At 41.3% G+C, this 15841-nt stretch overlaps 1 protein-coding gene across 6 annotated transcripts in view; it reads left to right on the plus strand.

Annotated features, from left to right (window-relative positions):
* Positions 1-15841, plus strand: part of KIAA1549L (KIAA1549 like) — a 141725-nt gene that overhangs the window by 55349 nt on the left and 70535 nt on the right. For 3 of the 6 annotated variants that reach the window (XM_054068062.1, XM_054068058.1, XM_054068061.1), the window contains exons 2-5: positions 7878-8225; positions 11064-11663; positions 13006-13118; positions 14623-14842. In XM_054068062.1, the coding sequence (XP_053924037.1) occupies positions 7878-8225; positions 11064-11663; positions 13006-13118; positions 14623-14842 (1281 nt within the window). The remainder of the gene's footprint in view (positions 1-7877; positions 8226-11063; positions 11664-13005; positions 13119-14622; positions 14843-15841) is intronic. The other 3 variants (XM_054068060.1, XM_054068063.1, XM_054068064.1) reach the window with 3 other exon arrangements.

The following is a 15841-nucleotide window of genomic DNA, read 5'->3' on the forward strand; positions in this document are numbered from 1 at the left end:
GGTCCCTCTCCGTAAAAAAGCCTTTCAAATATTGTAAGACTCAAGGTAAAATCATGAGAATGGGCAGCTTTGGTATCACATGTTCCCAAGTGAACTTGAATTTGTTGCTGCATTGTTCATTAAAGTATTTATGCTGATTCTAGCATTGTCTATATAAACTACCCTGAATAAACATAATTCCTTTACAAAAGTTTATATGAATGTATGTTTACAAATAAATAGTTTAATAACGTGCTAACGCAGGCTGTCAGGCTTACAAAAGCATTGATCCTAAAAGTATTGCTGACTATTCAATAAATATTAATTAAAAATTAAATACATTTGTAATTAATTAATTTAAATTCTGATAATCATCTGATAAACTCAAGTAGAAGTGGTAACAGGTACATCCAGTAGGAGCAAGGACAAGAGCCCCCATAGCACATTCAGGTTTCTATATGATTATGTGTAATTATCCTGCAGCGTTGTACAGAGATTAAATCCTCTTCTGCCACACTCTTCTTTCCTACATTTCCTAATGATCCTGCTGAACATCTGCTCTGTGAATACAACATGCAGATGATGCAGCTGGAATTGCTGGTGGCAGAATTGTCTCCTTGACAAGCAGAGCATTTTATTTTACCCTGGCTAATCTATTGTCTCTTATATGGCTCTTCACCTCCATCCTTCCTTGCTGGATGCAATTAAAGCATCCAGGCAGAGCTGCCTTTGCAGCGAAGGAGACACATTTCAGCCCCAGGCAAGGCTGGCACTTGGTACAAGTCACACCAATCTGTCGATTCCTGAAGCAATATTGATGACAGCCATGAAGAATTTGCAGGGTCTGCTCTGCTGTCCTGAGTTCCAGTCAGCTTCCATTTGGGCTGGGTGAGAAATGAAGCCAGGACATGTCGAAAGAAGGAGAGAAGCATGTTTTCATTGCAGCCTTGTATTTTCATTTCATAGCTAAAAGATTGCCTTCAATGCGAAGCTTTGCTGCTGGTGCATTTCTTTTGGTACCCAAAAGCATGTCTGTCCAGGAGAGAGGGAAGGGTGCACAAATGTTCCTGAAGAAAAGCTTGCTGCTTTGATTTTCACATGAGCAAAAATACAGCTGTGCAATTGAGGTAACCAGATACCGTGACTGAACATTTTTCTGTTATGTATTATAAAATTTGCATTGTTTTGTTGAGAAGAACACTTCATGCAATATGGTAACTCCTCACTGAAAAACTGTTTTGTTTCAACAGATTTTGATAGTTAGGGGGCGAAACACTTTTCCTGGTTGACAAAAATAAATAAATAATAGATAGTAATTTTCTAAGATCACTGGGAAGAGGGCTTTTTTGGAGGGTGGAGAGTGTTTGTTTTTAGTGATTCCCTCTGATTATCTCACTGAGGCTGGTGATCGCTCTGGGAATGTTCCTCTTGGGGTTAATCCAAACCACACCCATCATGAACCAGGGTGTGTGAGCAGGGTGCAGGACATGTATACATAAGTAGGCTTTTTGACATGGCTGGAAATCACTTACAGGTTATATGTTATGCAAAAGGTGTGAAATTAAGCTGCAAGTGTCTTTGTAGAATGGAGCCAAAGGTGAGATGTATAGGATGCATATTTTGTGATGTCATAATTTTATCAACGTGAGCCTGGAATAACAGATATTACAAAGGCATAATTAAGTTCTAACATTCTGCACAGTAAGTAACAGTAAAATTTTGATATGCTACTACTGCAATTCTTATAAATGCTTTACTGAGTATTTGTGTCTTATTTGTAGCATATTTCATATCATTTGACCCATGAAATCTGCATTCCTTGTGCCATTTTTCCAATTGTAAACTCCCGAGGAATAAAAAAACCCCACCCAAACATTTTAGGAAACTCTGAAGTGGCTGAGATAACATGTGTGTTGAAACTAACGTCATAGTGTGTATGCTTAATATACTTCAGCAGCAGAAATAAATTGTGTGATGCTTTGGGTAGGGTGGTACCTTTATCCGCTGGTGCAGCAGAGAATATTCTTCTGCTTGTTTCCCTGTGATAACCCATATCAGTCACATCCTGACCTTTTGATCACATAGCTCCTCATGGTAAGACAATAATAAGCAGGAAACTTTATATTTGTGAGAAGGGAGAACAAAAAAGCATTTTTTGATCTAATAGTAGCATTGTTTTTAAGAGGTGATGCAGCCCTAGGATAGTGCTATCCGTTTATTGGTGTAAGGTAGCAAACGGTTTCTCTCAACAGTACTCATCTTGTAAGCAAACTGGTATTTTTATCTATGTTTGCAAGTAATTGTGGGGGGTGGGTAAGGAGGGTCTTGGTTTTTTTTGTAAGCTAGGGTTGGTTTACCTTAGGGCTAATTTATTTTAGGCTGGTGTAAAATGCAGATTGCTCATATAATTTAATGTTTGGATTTCTGCTGTGCTTTGGATGGCTATAGTTACTCTTATGTAGATATTATAAAGACTTTAGCCTTTACAATACTTAATAGCAGTTGTGAATTATTTTTAATAATTTTTTTTGTCTCAGACATTAATAATTAAATCAAATTAATTTGAAAATTGAAGTCCTGTATTGAATATGCTCAAGGTTGTGGAAAAGATACATACCTTATACATGACGGGAAGATGTCTTGGTCAATAATACAATAAAATTCTCAGTTGTGCTCCCCACTGCTATCTCTTTTCCTTTAGTAAAGGAGAGGTGGAGGAAGATGTTGATCTTCCTCTTTGTCCCCTCTGTGCTCTTGTTTGGTCCCTGTTACTCTTCAGGTGTGCATAGGAGGACTCAGAAGTGATAAACCTGTGACTTTCTCGAAACTCAATCAGTTTTTAACTTCCAGCTGTGGCATATTGGAGATGTTTCTCATTATTGCAAATCAATGATGGTTGTTGTAATGAGTTTACTGCTAAGTGGTTTTTAGGCTTGTTGGAGGTGGTGGTTAGTCAATAACTTGAACTATTAAAAAATGGCAGGTAATCCTAAGATATGAGAAATGGCTACTGGTATGTATGAGCAATTGCTCGGTGCACAATGCATGTAGGATATAGTTCTCATTGTGACTTTCAGTTGGTTTGAATTGTTTGTCTTGTCCTTTCATCAAGTCTTTTCAGGTGTTGATAAGATAGAAATGAAGTATTTTCCCATGTACCCCCTCTTCCCATGATACAGTCTTAGTTTGCACAGTGTTAGATTTGACAAGGTTCTGAAGTTATTGATATCATCCTACCAATTATCAAGTAGAGTATGTACTTCAGTTAAAACTTGGTATATTAAGAAGATAATTTTGCTTTTTGCTCGCTGTGTCCAGTCACTACCAGGATGCTGAATGTGTGGCAGAAGTTTGAAATCGATAGCAATAGTCAGTATCTTTCCATAAAGGTAGAATTAAATAAAACTTGTAGCAGTGGAATAGCAGCATTTTATTTCGGTTGCAAAATATTAAATAATGTTTTTTATCCTTCAGCTACTTAAGGGTTTTACTTCATTAGTGGAAGTAAACAAGAAAAGTTGCCAGTGGGCATGAAATGGAAGGAACAAGAACTGAAGGACTAGAATCAAGCAGTGGTTAAAGGACATTTTTATTCAGTCTTTTATCTTCTTTGCATTATTTGAACTTTCCTTTACTTCTAGTCAAAATGTGGTAACATCAAATCAACACTTTTTTTCAGGTTTATATTCTCTCTGCTAGTAATTGCTCTCATAAAACCAAAATGTGAAGAAATATACGAAGAGTGGCGCGGCCTGTGTGTGGATTGATGTTGACAGATTTTGCTATTTTAGAAAGCAAGAAAACATTGACTTTTTAAATTCGCCTTTAGGACCTGTGTTCACTGGGTGCTAGATGAAATCCCATATGGAGGCTTTGTATTCGCTTTTCATTATGACCTGTCAGTTCAGAGGTAACAGGATAGTTTGAGGTGTAACTGATCAGGTAATGATGACTTCATCAGCTGAGCTGACCTCACAAAAATTTAAGCTGCAGGTTGTCTAAGGCCTTTTCTGGCAAAGCGCATCATCTCGTTCTTAATTTCAAGCATATGTTTGAATCCATTCTGGTTGAGCAAAATACATATTGCCTTCTTTCCTACCTTCTGTTAAAAAGCTGTCTGACTGTACCAAGGAAGCAAAAGCCACCAAAACACAGTCTAAATAACATTATGCCTTCCAACACATGGTGGATTATGTAGAATACCAGAAATAAGGCCAAACCAGTAATTTATATTTCAGGTACCCCGATGACACATCAGCAGTCATGGTGCAAATACAAAAGCATTATTCTTGTGCTGCAAACCTCTCCTTGTGGGTCGGGTTCCTGTCCAAGCTGCTGATCTTCTGCTGCAGCTTCATGAAGGCTGATTGAGTTTCCCCTTGGCCTGCTTATCTCTTGTTGCTGTAGGTAGCCTTGTATCTGCCTACCTTTGCTTTTCTCTAAAATGCTAGTATGCATGGTAGCCCATGTTAGATGAAAGGTCTAGAGACTTTTTTAGTTGCTAGAAGGGCAGAGCTCTGTTCTGTTACCCGTCCTGGAACTGGTCCCCTGAAGCAACTTGTTTCTGTGTTCTGTATTCATTCTTGCATTTCGGTGGAGGAAAGCTAACAATGGCTGTTCTTCATCATGGCTTGATAAAACTGTTAAATACCAGGATAAAATGGAAGCACTGTGATTTGTTTGGGTTATTTTTGTATGTTGCTTTTGTTTATAGACTGGAAATACCATCCTGAACATAATTCCAGTATGTTCCTGTTGAATGCACACAGGAGCCTGAAGGAGCTAGTCTAGTCATCTACTTTGGCCTGTGCGTATGGATGATGGGCGGTGTAGCACAAAGACACCACAAGAAAGAAATTTAGCTTTAAATAGGTGCATTGTTACCAGTCTTCCTCTCTTGCACTGCATGGTGTTCCGCTGCTGGCTCCTGTTTGTGCGGGCTGGTCCCCTTAGATGCTATTGGCTCTGTTGACACAAAGGTTTCTTAGTGGCTGGAATTAATGTCCTGGTTTACAACAGCGTATCTCGTGGTCCGGCACTGCATGCTCTTCCATGCCATCCTGGGTATGGAGGAAATTACATCCTCCATGTCTGATCCAGATGCGCTGGAGTTGGAGGGCAGGGACAGGCTCTGTATTGTGCCTCTGTTTAGCTTTGCAAGGGGCAGGGCGTGATGTGGTTGCAAGTGCCAATATTGAGTTTTGATCAATTATTTTGGCAGGGAGTGAACCCCTTAAATTTTACTCTTGAGTGAATCTTAATGTTTAAATTAGGATCAATGTGAGATTTCCCATGCTACGATTTTAGAATGACTGTAATCGTTTTAAGAAAACAAAGCCTAGGAACATTACAGTGTTGAAAGTAGAGTAAGCTGGTGTTTTAAATGATGCGTTGTACATCTGCACATATCAAAAAAGGAGTTTAATTTCCTAATATATTTTGGATCTTACCCCCCTTTTCTCATGTTCATCTCTGTTTTATTTTCTTCCTTTTATGTCTATAATTGCATGTATTATTAGAACTGGCAAGATGCGCACCTCCAGATGCATCCTACAGGAACCCAGCCAATACTGTCTCTATTCCCATGTTAGACTGTGTGCCAAATCAGTGAAGCTTGGTTGTCAAAATCCATTTCCTTTCTACACTGCTTCAAAACCTATTTTCTAAAGTAATATTTTGACACAGGGTGACTGATAATAACCTCAAGAATTGTCCCAAGCTTAAAGTGTCTTTTAGTATGTTAAACCATCCTAGTTAAAAGTGGTATTTTGAAATCATATGGTCTAGAAAGCTTTCCTCATTCTTCTGTCAGATGAAATTACTTGAGAGCTTTACAATCTATCACATTGTGCCTTTTGCTGGTTTTGTGTGCGTATGTGTGAAGTGACAGAACTTGATCAACAGGCCTAAACCAAAATAGGTGACCCATGGATGATTTGGATTGCATTGCTATGTGTGCTGTTTCATTGTAAATTCTTGCATTGTTGTTATCAGTAAAATTGTGCTGTGCCATTTTTTTAATGCATGGAGTGTCACAAAGTGCATCATAGTTGCATTATCAGTAGAATTGGGCTGTGCCACCTTACTTGTGGTTTCTTTAATGTGCACGGGACGTGAAGGAGAATGTTGTGGAGATGGGTGGCAGTCCCTGAGCTTATGGATGGTATGTGATCACCATTCTGATTGGCCATCAACACCTTGGCTGACCAGTCAGCATGAGCATGTGTGAAAAGAGAAGAACTATGCAGGAATGCTGCATCTCAACAGTCCCCTTAGTTCAAAGATAATAGATATCCAGCAGTTTCCCTTGATATGACTTCTTGGGCTCTGGCCAGGCCCCAGGAGTGGGGAAAATGGGGCAGCTAAGCCCAGAGATTCCACATTTTCAGAATGATGTAAAATTTTCATTCAACATTATAAAAACTGGACCCTCTTGCAGTGACTTTGGAGTCCTCACCTATGAGTGGGCACACTGCATAGACTTCCCAGTTGTCTGGGGAAGACGCTCCAAAATCCTAGCTGCAACCAGGGACTCCCTAGCGACAGCGGATCTGGATGATGATAATAATGCAATTGGTGATGATTCTTTCTTAATTATTAGACTTATTCTTTTGTAGTAATGATTAGATGCAGTGCCTTTAAAGCTGTTGTTGTTAACTTGTTAATCACTACTGATCATTTGTTATGTTTATTGTTTTAGTAAGATTTCACTTAGTATTTGAGAGTTTGGGCCTTTTATGCTTAGTGCACTCTGTGGTAAAACAGTCTGTGAGGTATTAACTTTCTCTGAAATTTTATGCCCCTTGAAGACAAAATGGAAGTTCACTAATTTTACTGAACATAGTGCATATTGTGTTGTGATTTTCTTGCAGCAAGACAATAACTCCTTTTCCCTTTAGGGAAGAATATACTCATTTTGGATCAGTACTGGGACCAGTGCTGTTTAAAATTTTAATCAATGATATAGACAGCGAGGTTGAGTGCACCCTCAGTAAGTTGGCAGATGATACCAAGCTGAGTGGTGCAGTTGTCACACCAGAAGGATGGGATGACATCCAGAAGGACCTGGACAAGCTAGAGAAGTGGGCCCGTGTGAACCTCATGAGATTCAATAAGGCCAAGTGCAAGGTCCTAGACCTGGGTCGGGGCAATCCACAGTTTCAATACAGGATAGGGGATGATGCAATTCAGAGTAGCCCTGCAGAGAAGGACTTGATGGTACTTTTGATGAGAAGCTCAACATAAGCCAGCAATGTGTGCTTGCAGCCCAGAAGGCCAACTGTATCCTGGGCTGCATCAAAAGAAGCGTGGCCAGCAGGTTGAGGGAGGTGAATCTGCCCTTCTACTCAGCACTTGTGAGACCTTACCCAGGGTATTGTGTCCATTTCTGGAATTCCCAACATAAGAAGGATATGGAACTGTTGGAATGGGTCCGGAGAAGGGCTGCAAAGATGATCAGAGGGCTGGAGCCCCTCTGCTATGAGGACAGACTGAAAGAGTTTGGGGTTGTTCAGCCTGGAGAAGTGAAGGCTCTGGGGAGACCTCATAAGCAGCCTTCCAGTACCTGAAGGGGCTACAGGAAAGCTGGGGAGAGACTTCTTACAAGGGTGTATAGTGATAGAATTAAGAGGAATGGCTTTAAATTGGAAGGGGTAAGATTTAGATTAGATGTTAGGAAGAAATTCTTCACAATGAGGGTGGTGAAACTCTGGAACATATTGCCCAGGGAAGTTGTCGATGGCCCCTCCCTGGCAGTGTTCAAGGCCAGGCTGGATGGGGCCTTGGGCAGCCTGGTCTAATAAGAGGTGTCCCTGCCCATGGCAGGGGTTTGGAACTGGATGACCTTTAAGGTCCCTTCCAACCTAAACCGTTCCATGATTTTACTTACTACTTTACAGGTATCGGGCAACAGCGTGTCAACGTTGCTCCTTCCACGGGATCTTTTCCTAATTGGAGATCTATACTGTCACCAACACGGCCTTCCACAGGAACTAAGACTTCCTCAATAGCTGATATTTCCATGGGACAGTCTTTGGAGAATGCAAACTTGCTTCAGATGATAAAAACAACACTGACTGGCACACGTACCAGGACTTTGGATCAAACACATCTGTTGCCCAGCCTTTATCAAGGCAGTGGAAATAGTGCATCCCAGGAACCTGCTGAAGTTTCAGCTGAGTCTCCTCTGAGATCATCGTCTCAAGATGCAGATGAAACAGCTGCTGTATCAGGTTTGCCTCAGCTTGGTATGTTTGCCACAATGTCCACTAGACCACCAGTGACACATTTGAGTACAGTTGTGCCATTTCAGCTAATGCCATTAGAAACACCCTCCATTTCAAAAGAAAGCACATCAGGATCAGACATGCTTGCCACTCTTCCATCATCATCATCATTCTCCTCATTGGTGATTCAGTCACCTCATACCATTAACTTCTCTAAACCAGCTGTACTGCCCATCAAAGTGCCTTTGTCTGCAGATCCTGAAGGTTTCTTCAACACAGATTCAGCCAGCTCTCAGGTTAGTGAAAACAGAAATAGTCCTCTAAGCACTGTCACTGTAATACATACCAGTACAGTGAATGACAGAAATGATCCCCATTTGTTTACAGGTACCTTGCCTTTCAATCTCTTTGGATCAGCAACAAGGTATTTCACAGATATAGCAGGAAAAGGGGCTCCTTCAGGAAGGACCTCTTTTTTGTCTGCATACTCTGATAATCCTGTGTCAAAAACATATCAGTCTTCCCTGACAGTAACTTCTAGAAGCCTGTCATGGTTTCCTAATGAGAGTATGTATAATGTATCTTCTACTGGAGTAAAGCCAAACACTCAGCCATTTAAGGCAGCCTTGACTGACAAAAATAATTATATTGCTCCTCTGTCATCACTCGTTTCTCAGGATAATGCAGAGGTTCCTACATCAGCTTTCTATGCTGTGAGTACTCCACATCTAATACCCCAAATGAGTCATCCTCAGCCTTCCACAGCACTGACTAATTGCACTACAGGCTCTACTAGTGCACCTTTCATGTCATCTGCTTCTGAGAGCCTGACTGAGGTCTCCAGCTCAACAGAGAGCAAGTCTTCCCTTCCATTGCCAAAATCATTTATCCCACATGCAAAGCGTGCTCTCAATACAGTGCTGCCAGTACAAGTATTTAGAAGTGAAACAAATTTTCTCTTTAGAAATGCAACACGCTCTTCTTCAACAAACACAAGGTCTCCCTTGCTAACTGAGACAAATGATACCTTTACTGAGATAGCGCTCAGAAACAGTCCCGGTGCAGCAGCAGTCAATGAGGATACTTTGCAAATCCCTTTGACTGCTTCCTCTCAGCACTTAGTGGCTCTGAATCAGACTTTTGCAGAAGACCTGAATGATGGAGTTTATCAGGCAAATGGCATGCGACTGCCAACTGCTTCTGCACATGCTCTCGCTACGTCTGATGGCATTCCCGTGGCAAGAACAACTCAACAGCCTTTCAAAAGAGCGGTGACAGCAAAGATGCCCATGAACTTGAATGTTAATAGCGTTCTACCTTATGCATCTCAGCTTTCCAAAGTTTCTCCAGATACCCAAAACAGTAAACTCCCCAAAGGATTCAAGATACTAGGTACTGTTTTGGAAACAGGCATGACTAGTCCTGATCTAGCTACTGCACTGTTAATTACTTCCACTACAGGCCTTTCAAAATCTGAACCTGCTATCAGAAATACATCTGCTACTAATAACTTCGTGACTGCACGTCTTCCACCTCGTGCTGGAGAAAGTCCAGATGTAACTGCGAATGAGGACAGAAATATGAGAGTACCCACTGTTGTGACTCCACATGCAAAATATTCACCTTCAGGAGCTTTAAATCAGCTTACCTCTGATCAGACTTCACATTCAGTTGATAGAGAGCCACTCACCTTTGTCATGCCTCCAGCATGGGGTACGCTATCATCACTTGTTCCTATGACAACAGTGATAGACAGTCACAGCTCTGGCTTTTCCAGGATTTTGAATGCAGACTCTGAAAGCAATTTAAATCCTGTCAGCTCTCCTGAAATCACAACTTCAGCTTCTACATGGACCAGTACAGCACTGCTGTCTTCGACTGGCATTAGTATTCCTTTGGTAAAAACTTCAGTCAAAATGGCAATAAAAGATGTTCCTGCAAGTACTTCTGTGTTGGAAACTGAATATCATGCACCACACTCAGTGGTTTCAAATCCGCAAAAGAAAATTAATACAAATAAGCAGTCACCCACTTCCACCCCTTCAGCAAACCATATGTATGCAAACCCTAGCCAAAATGTTTCAAATTCACCCTTTGCTGGAAAGAATTTGAGTAGTTTTCCAGAATTTGATGGAGATGCACTTGCACTGAAAACATTTCCTGGTCAGTATTCATTCTTTACAACTACTTTGACAGTACCCGAACCCCTACAAGAAAAGCATGGAAGCTCTGCTGAAAATGTTGCTGATTTCTTTGCTGTTGGAGACATTAATATCCGTATACGCTATGACGCACCTCTCCAGTTACATGTGCCTTCTCCTAATGCTACAGGTGCTTTCCCTAACTCTCCAGAATCACTAACAACAGATGCTGGGAAGAGTACTTTACTGACAAAAAACTTAGGTACAACACCAACATTGGCTTTTCAGCTCACTGACAACTTGAGACTTTCAACCAGCCATGAAAATAGTGTAAACCACAGCATACTGCCAGCTAAGTCCCCCTTTCGTGTAACCAAGCCTTCTAGATCAACATTCTTGCATGGTGGTATTACAGAAGAAGATATCAGTTCTGGAAATTTACCAGAATTTGCAGATGATCAGTTAGAGTCCTCTGGTTATTTGGTTATGTCTGATAAAGGCCCATCTACATTTAGTGTAGAGGAGTGGGACACAAGTGCTACGAGACATAATTTAGTTCCCAGTTACATATCTAAAAAAGCTACCAAAGACATCCCATTGCAACCCCCTACCACCAGTGCTCTGCAGTCAGTCATCATAACTTCTGTCCATGCATCACCAACACCACTAACTTCTCCTTTTTTGTCAACAACCAACTTTACCCATTCTGTCATTACAGTGTTATCTGGAGTATCTTCTGGTGCAATACCTACACTAGGAGCTTCAGAAGCAAAACCACTAACAAGAAAATCATCTCCAGCTTCACCAGTGCCAGCTTCTTCCTTCTTTTCTCTAGGCACTGAAAACACACCTTTGCCATCTGTGATGGCTTTAAGCACACCAAAACTAACAAAAAATTACACTGCCACCAAATCAGCATTGGATCTGAACTCAGTAGAAATACACACAGATTTTCCTTTTGCAACAAGAAGCACAACTGTGGACAGGACAGCTACGGTTGTAGCCCCTAAAAGCAGCACAGTCACAGCTTTTACACTTGCACCCACAGCACATGTACCAAGGCAGATAGAAACAACAGTAACTGATACTCAGAAATTCCCAAGCTCAGAAATCACCAAAACATCAACCACGTATCCACTGACAATTACAGCAGCTTTGACATCTATTACAGCATCAGCGAAAACAACTAGGCTTCCCCCTACTCCAGTGGAAAACACCTCTGCTCCTTCTGAAACCACAGCAGCAGCCGCTTTCGCTAACATGACAGCAGCTCCTCCCTTGGATTGCCGGCTCTCCAGGAACCTTATGGTTAAAACGGGTATGTGGGGCCACTGTATTTGCTGATGGGACCTCACTTGTCTACAAGTGGGAAATACCCTTATGTCAAAGAATGTGGGGGTATTAGTGATTAATCTGGGGACAAGGCTGCTGCACTGACAAACCAGACTGATAAAAGCAGAATTGCTAGATAGGAAATAGGATTGGCTTTATTTGTAGCTTGGATTTTACAATGAATATGTCAAATGAAGTAGTGAGATCAGGTGCTCTGAAATTAAGTGGGTCACTGCAGGGATCTAGCAGAACTGCCTATGTGGAGGGACAAACCTGTATGATGTGATGCTTTGGTCTCTGCTTTGCACCAAGGCGCCTATGTCACTGAAGAAGACAGTGCAGTAACCTGCCTCAGTCTTTGGCCCTGTTTACATGTGAATACCTAATTCTCTCATCAAAGAATTATTTGAAAACAATGTTTAATATTTAGAGTTGCACACTTCAAAATGGGATTTTGTAGCACTTCTAGCTCTCACTTTTTTTTTCACAGACAGCTTTTCCTTAACTTTAAGGACTTTAGACTAGAGAGGACTGGAGAGGTCCCTTGCCCAGGCTTCATATGGACTCCTTATGGTAGCACAGTGCAGCACCAGAAGGTGTGTGTATCTTGAACACATCAGCAAAGAATAGCTATGTAAAAGGGATAATGACCTTGAATAGACATGAATCATACTGGAGACAATGAAATAAGCAGCTTTTGGACCTACAACGTGTTTAGTAGCTGCTAAGTATCTACATCAGTACTATGATTAGTACAAGAGCTATTTCTAAAGATAGAAGTAGCTTGTGTACAGTAGCTGATTAAAAGCACTTAAATGCAAGTGTAAAATTATTTTTGGAAATGATAAGAGCAAAAGAAAAAGCTAGTGCTAACATTAATGAAGAAAGTGTACAGACGTTTCCTAAATGGAAAATAATTGTAGCAGCGGAATAACACCTTAACTGTGGCTGTGAAGGTACAAAGCAAACCTTTACGTAGGCTTGCCTGTGCAGCACTGCCTCAGTCCCCTGGGAATGCTGCACCTGTCTGTCTGCAGCCAGGTGAGTGGTGTCATTCCTCCCTCAGAAAGGCAGTAGGCAAAGTCTTCTTGTTGTTGTTGAAGAAGAAATTGCATTTGTTCAGATTCACTCTAGAAACAATGGGCTATTGCTGTGGGGCGAATAGGGAACTCTGGGATGCTGCTGAGCCACTGCAGTCCTTGCTCCCATTGGAGCTGCTGCAAATCTTAGCTGCTTTGATGATCTCCACCTAACATAAAACAATTTAAAAAAGTAAATAGTAGCATGGCAATGTCTTAAAATGACATGTGGCTTTCGTTGTTCTGCAGTTCTCTTTTTGAATACAAGGAGGATGCTGCTCAGCAATTCCTTCAAGGAAGGCGTGAGAAGAGGACTCAACCAAGTGCTGAGACAAGCTTTCAACCAGAACGTCAGTGCTCAGGTAAGTGTGCCTGGCTTGCCTGTATGTTTTCACTGAAGCAGCTCTCCCACCAAGAGAATCCTGGCTGGCTGCAGCCCTAGTGGTGTCTCTGGATGCAGGAAGCCTCTTGGAGGGGAGCATTGAGCTTTCTTATGGAAAGCAGGCACAGGTGACACCTACTCTAAAAATATGAGGACTGCTCTAAAGCTTTTGCCTATTTATTTGATGAAGTAGAAGTGAGAAATGTAACTTTGGTTTTTGTGTGTTCTGGAAAACAACTACTGGCAGCAGTTTTCTCCTCTTCCTGCAGCTCTGAAATGACTCAAGTTCACAGTCAGCCAAGTGCTGCTGTGTTCAGCCTGGGTCAATTGCAAGAACAGGGCTGGTAAACGGGGGGTCACTGCTGTCAGTCCACTCCCTGGTTTGACAACCCAGTATCCAACAAGTGCAGTTCCACAGGGATGAAAATCCTGAGCAGGAGGAAAACACATTCTATTGAAAATAAATGACGAGTTCATCACTCTGCAGCTAAATTGTACAAACCTCTGCATTGCTGCATGTAAGAGCAGGCTTAGACAGATCAGTGGGATGCTTTTCTCTGTAGCACAGGTTCCTGTGCACTTAGGCAGGGGTTTGTACTGAGTCCAAGGCTGGTTTGAGTTAGACTCACCAAGCCACTGGGAAGGAAAAAAGTATTTTTCTCGGAATAGAGGGCACCACGTTGAATTTGCCCTGATGCTCTGTTGCTGCAAGTTTAGAAGATGTTAGTCACTTTGGGAATTGTATATTCCTGAGTCTCAGGAGCAGCAATGAAAATTGTCAGACCTGTTTTCCCACTTCCTTGTAAATCTGAAAGAGGTTGCCTTTTTCCAGTGGAGGAAACCAGCTAAAACTTAGTGTGAAGAACAATTTCTAGGGCTTAAACTTTTTGGAAAATACAGAATTTTGATATAAAACTCTAATAATTTTTTTTGGCTCACAGCATGTTCATTCTTGTGGCTTGTAATTTATACTCATAGGGGTGATAGGTTAACCATCTGAGACACTCTAGGAAAAACAGTAAAGAAGAGACAGTTGAGGTGAAGAATAAAATATCGGAAACTTTTGTCCCTCAAAAATCTGACTCCAAACCTACAATGACAGACACATGCACAAAGTCAGGGAACTTCATGCATGAAGTAGGAGGTGGGTGTTCTCTGGAATACCTGTATTTTTACGTTAATAAGTAAAATTTCCCAGTGCATATACATGAGTGAAGCCCCAGTCTAAATTAGAGGTACATGACCTGTGTTAGCAGTACTGCACTGCTTCAATTTGGAGCACATTTTGCATGGGTTAGGTCTAAAGCTCCCTGAGCAGTCTGCTAATACTGTGTCTGATGTGATACTAACTGATCCTGTAGGATTTATAGAGGATTACAGGATAAACACCCTGCATGGGAGCTATATTCAGGATGAGAAGTCCCATCAAATAGTGGTTGAACTGCAAACAAAATAATAAAAAGATGTTTCTTTGTGTGTTTTAGATTGAAATCCTGGAGCAATCAAATAATCTAACAGTCGGTTATTACGTTACACGAGGAAGACTGGTTTTTATGCCAGCTGCTGTAATTGAAAGGCTTCTTGCATATGGCATCAGCAATGCCACAGCAGACATAAAGCAGCATGTACCACATCTCCAATCTGTGGCAGCCCTGGCCTTGCCATGGAAGCCCCTTCCCGCATACCACTTCCAGCTGAAAACAGGTGAGTGAGGTGCTGCCCATCGATGCCCAGGGTTGTGTGTGTCTTAACGATCACTTCACAGGGATGATGCCCTTCCTTCTCTTTGCCCTTCTGTCTCAGCCCCTGCTCTCTGGGACAAGCTCCGCTTTGGTTTCATGTGTTGATGTTCCTGGCTCAAGCAGGACAGCTAGTGTGTACATCCCTGTCCTGTGTGGTGCTCTGCTGTCACCCTTGTTGGCACTGCTGTGAAATGAAGTGTGATTGTATTGAGGATGAGTCATGCTAATATGCTTGACTAAGACTTGGCATTTGATTAAAAGGGACATCAGTCGATGGATTGTGCAGTAACCTGTGGATTTCCTTTGAGGATGATTAAATAAGAAACATGGCTATATGATAGATGTATATATCGTTCTGTCCGAACCCATTTGATTTGACTTAATTCCCAGTCATCTGATCCAGGGTCACTGTATAACCGCTCCGTACTGTAACAAGCATCAGTGTAGAGCAGTTGCAGTGCAACAGAACAGTATAAGCTACGAGAGGGCAGAGAGTACTGTAAAACAATGTATTCAGTTGTAAAAAAGATTTCTTATGTATGTGCTTATATGTTTATATATGCATATTTATTGCAGTTACCCAGTTAAGTGTATTTTTCTAGCACAAACAGAATGAGAATCAATATTGTGATTGATCATGACTTGAAAGAGCAAATGACCTGTGAGATTTAAGAGTATAATTTGTGTTTTCAAATGATTTCACTTACTGCCTGGCTCTGAGCAAGTATTTGCAGAATGAACTAGTGTTACCTCATATATCACTGTAGAAACAATCTCCATTTGTCTGTGGAGAATATCAGCTGTAATAATGCAATTTAGGTCTTACATTTTGTCTTAATTAAAGCTAGTTTAGTGCAGCGCTTGAATGGCATAAACCGATCTTACGTGGCACTGTTTTCACCTGATCTTGGTGATCTTGCTGTCAGACATTATGGAGTTATGTAACCGAAAGTATTTTGTC

Source organism: Cuculus canorus, chromosome 5 (genome assembly GCF_017976375.1).
Source record: "Cuculus canorus isolate bCucCan1 chromosome 5, bCucCan1.pri, whole genome shotgun sequence".
Classification (NCBI taxonomy): domain Eukaryota; kingdom Metazoa; phylum Chordata; class Aves; order Cuculiformes; family Cuculidae; genus Cuculus; species Cuculus canorus.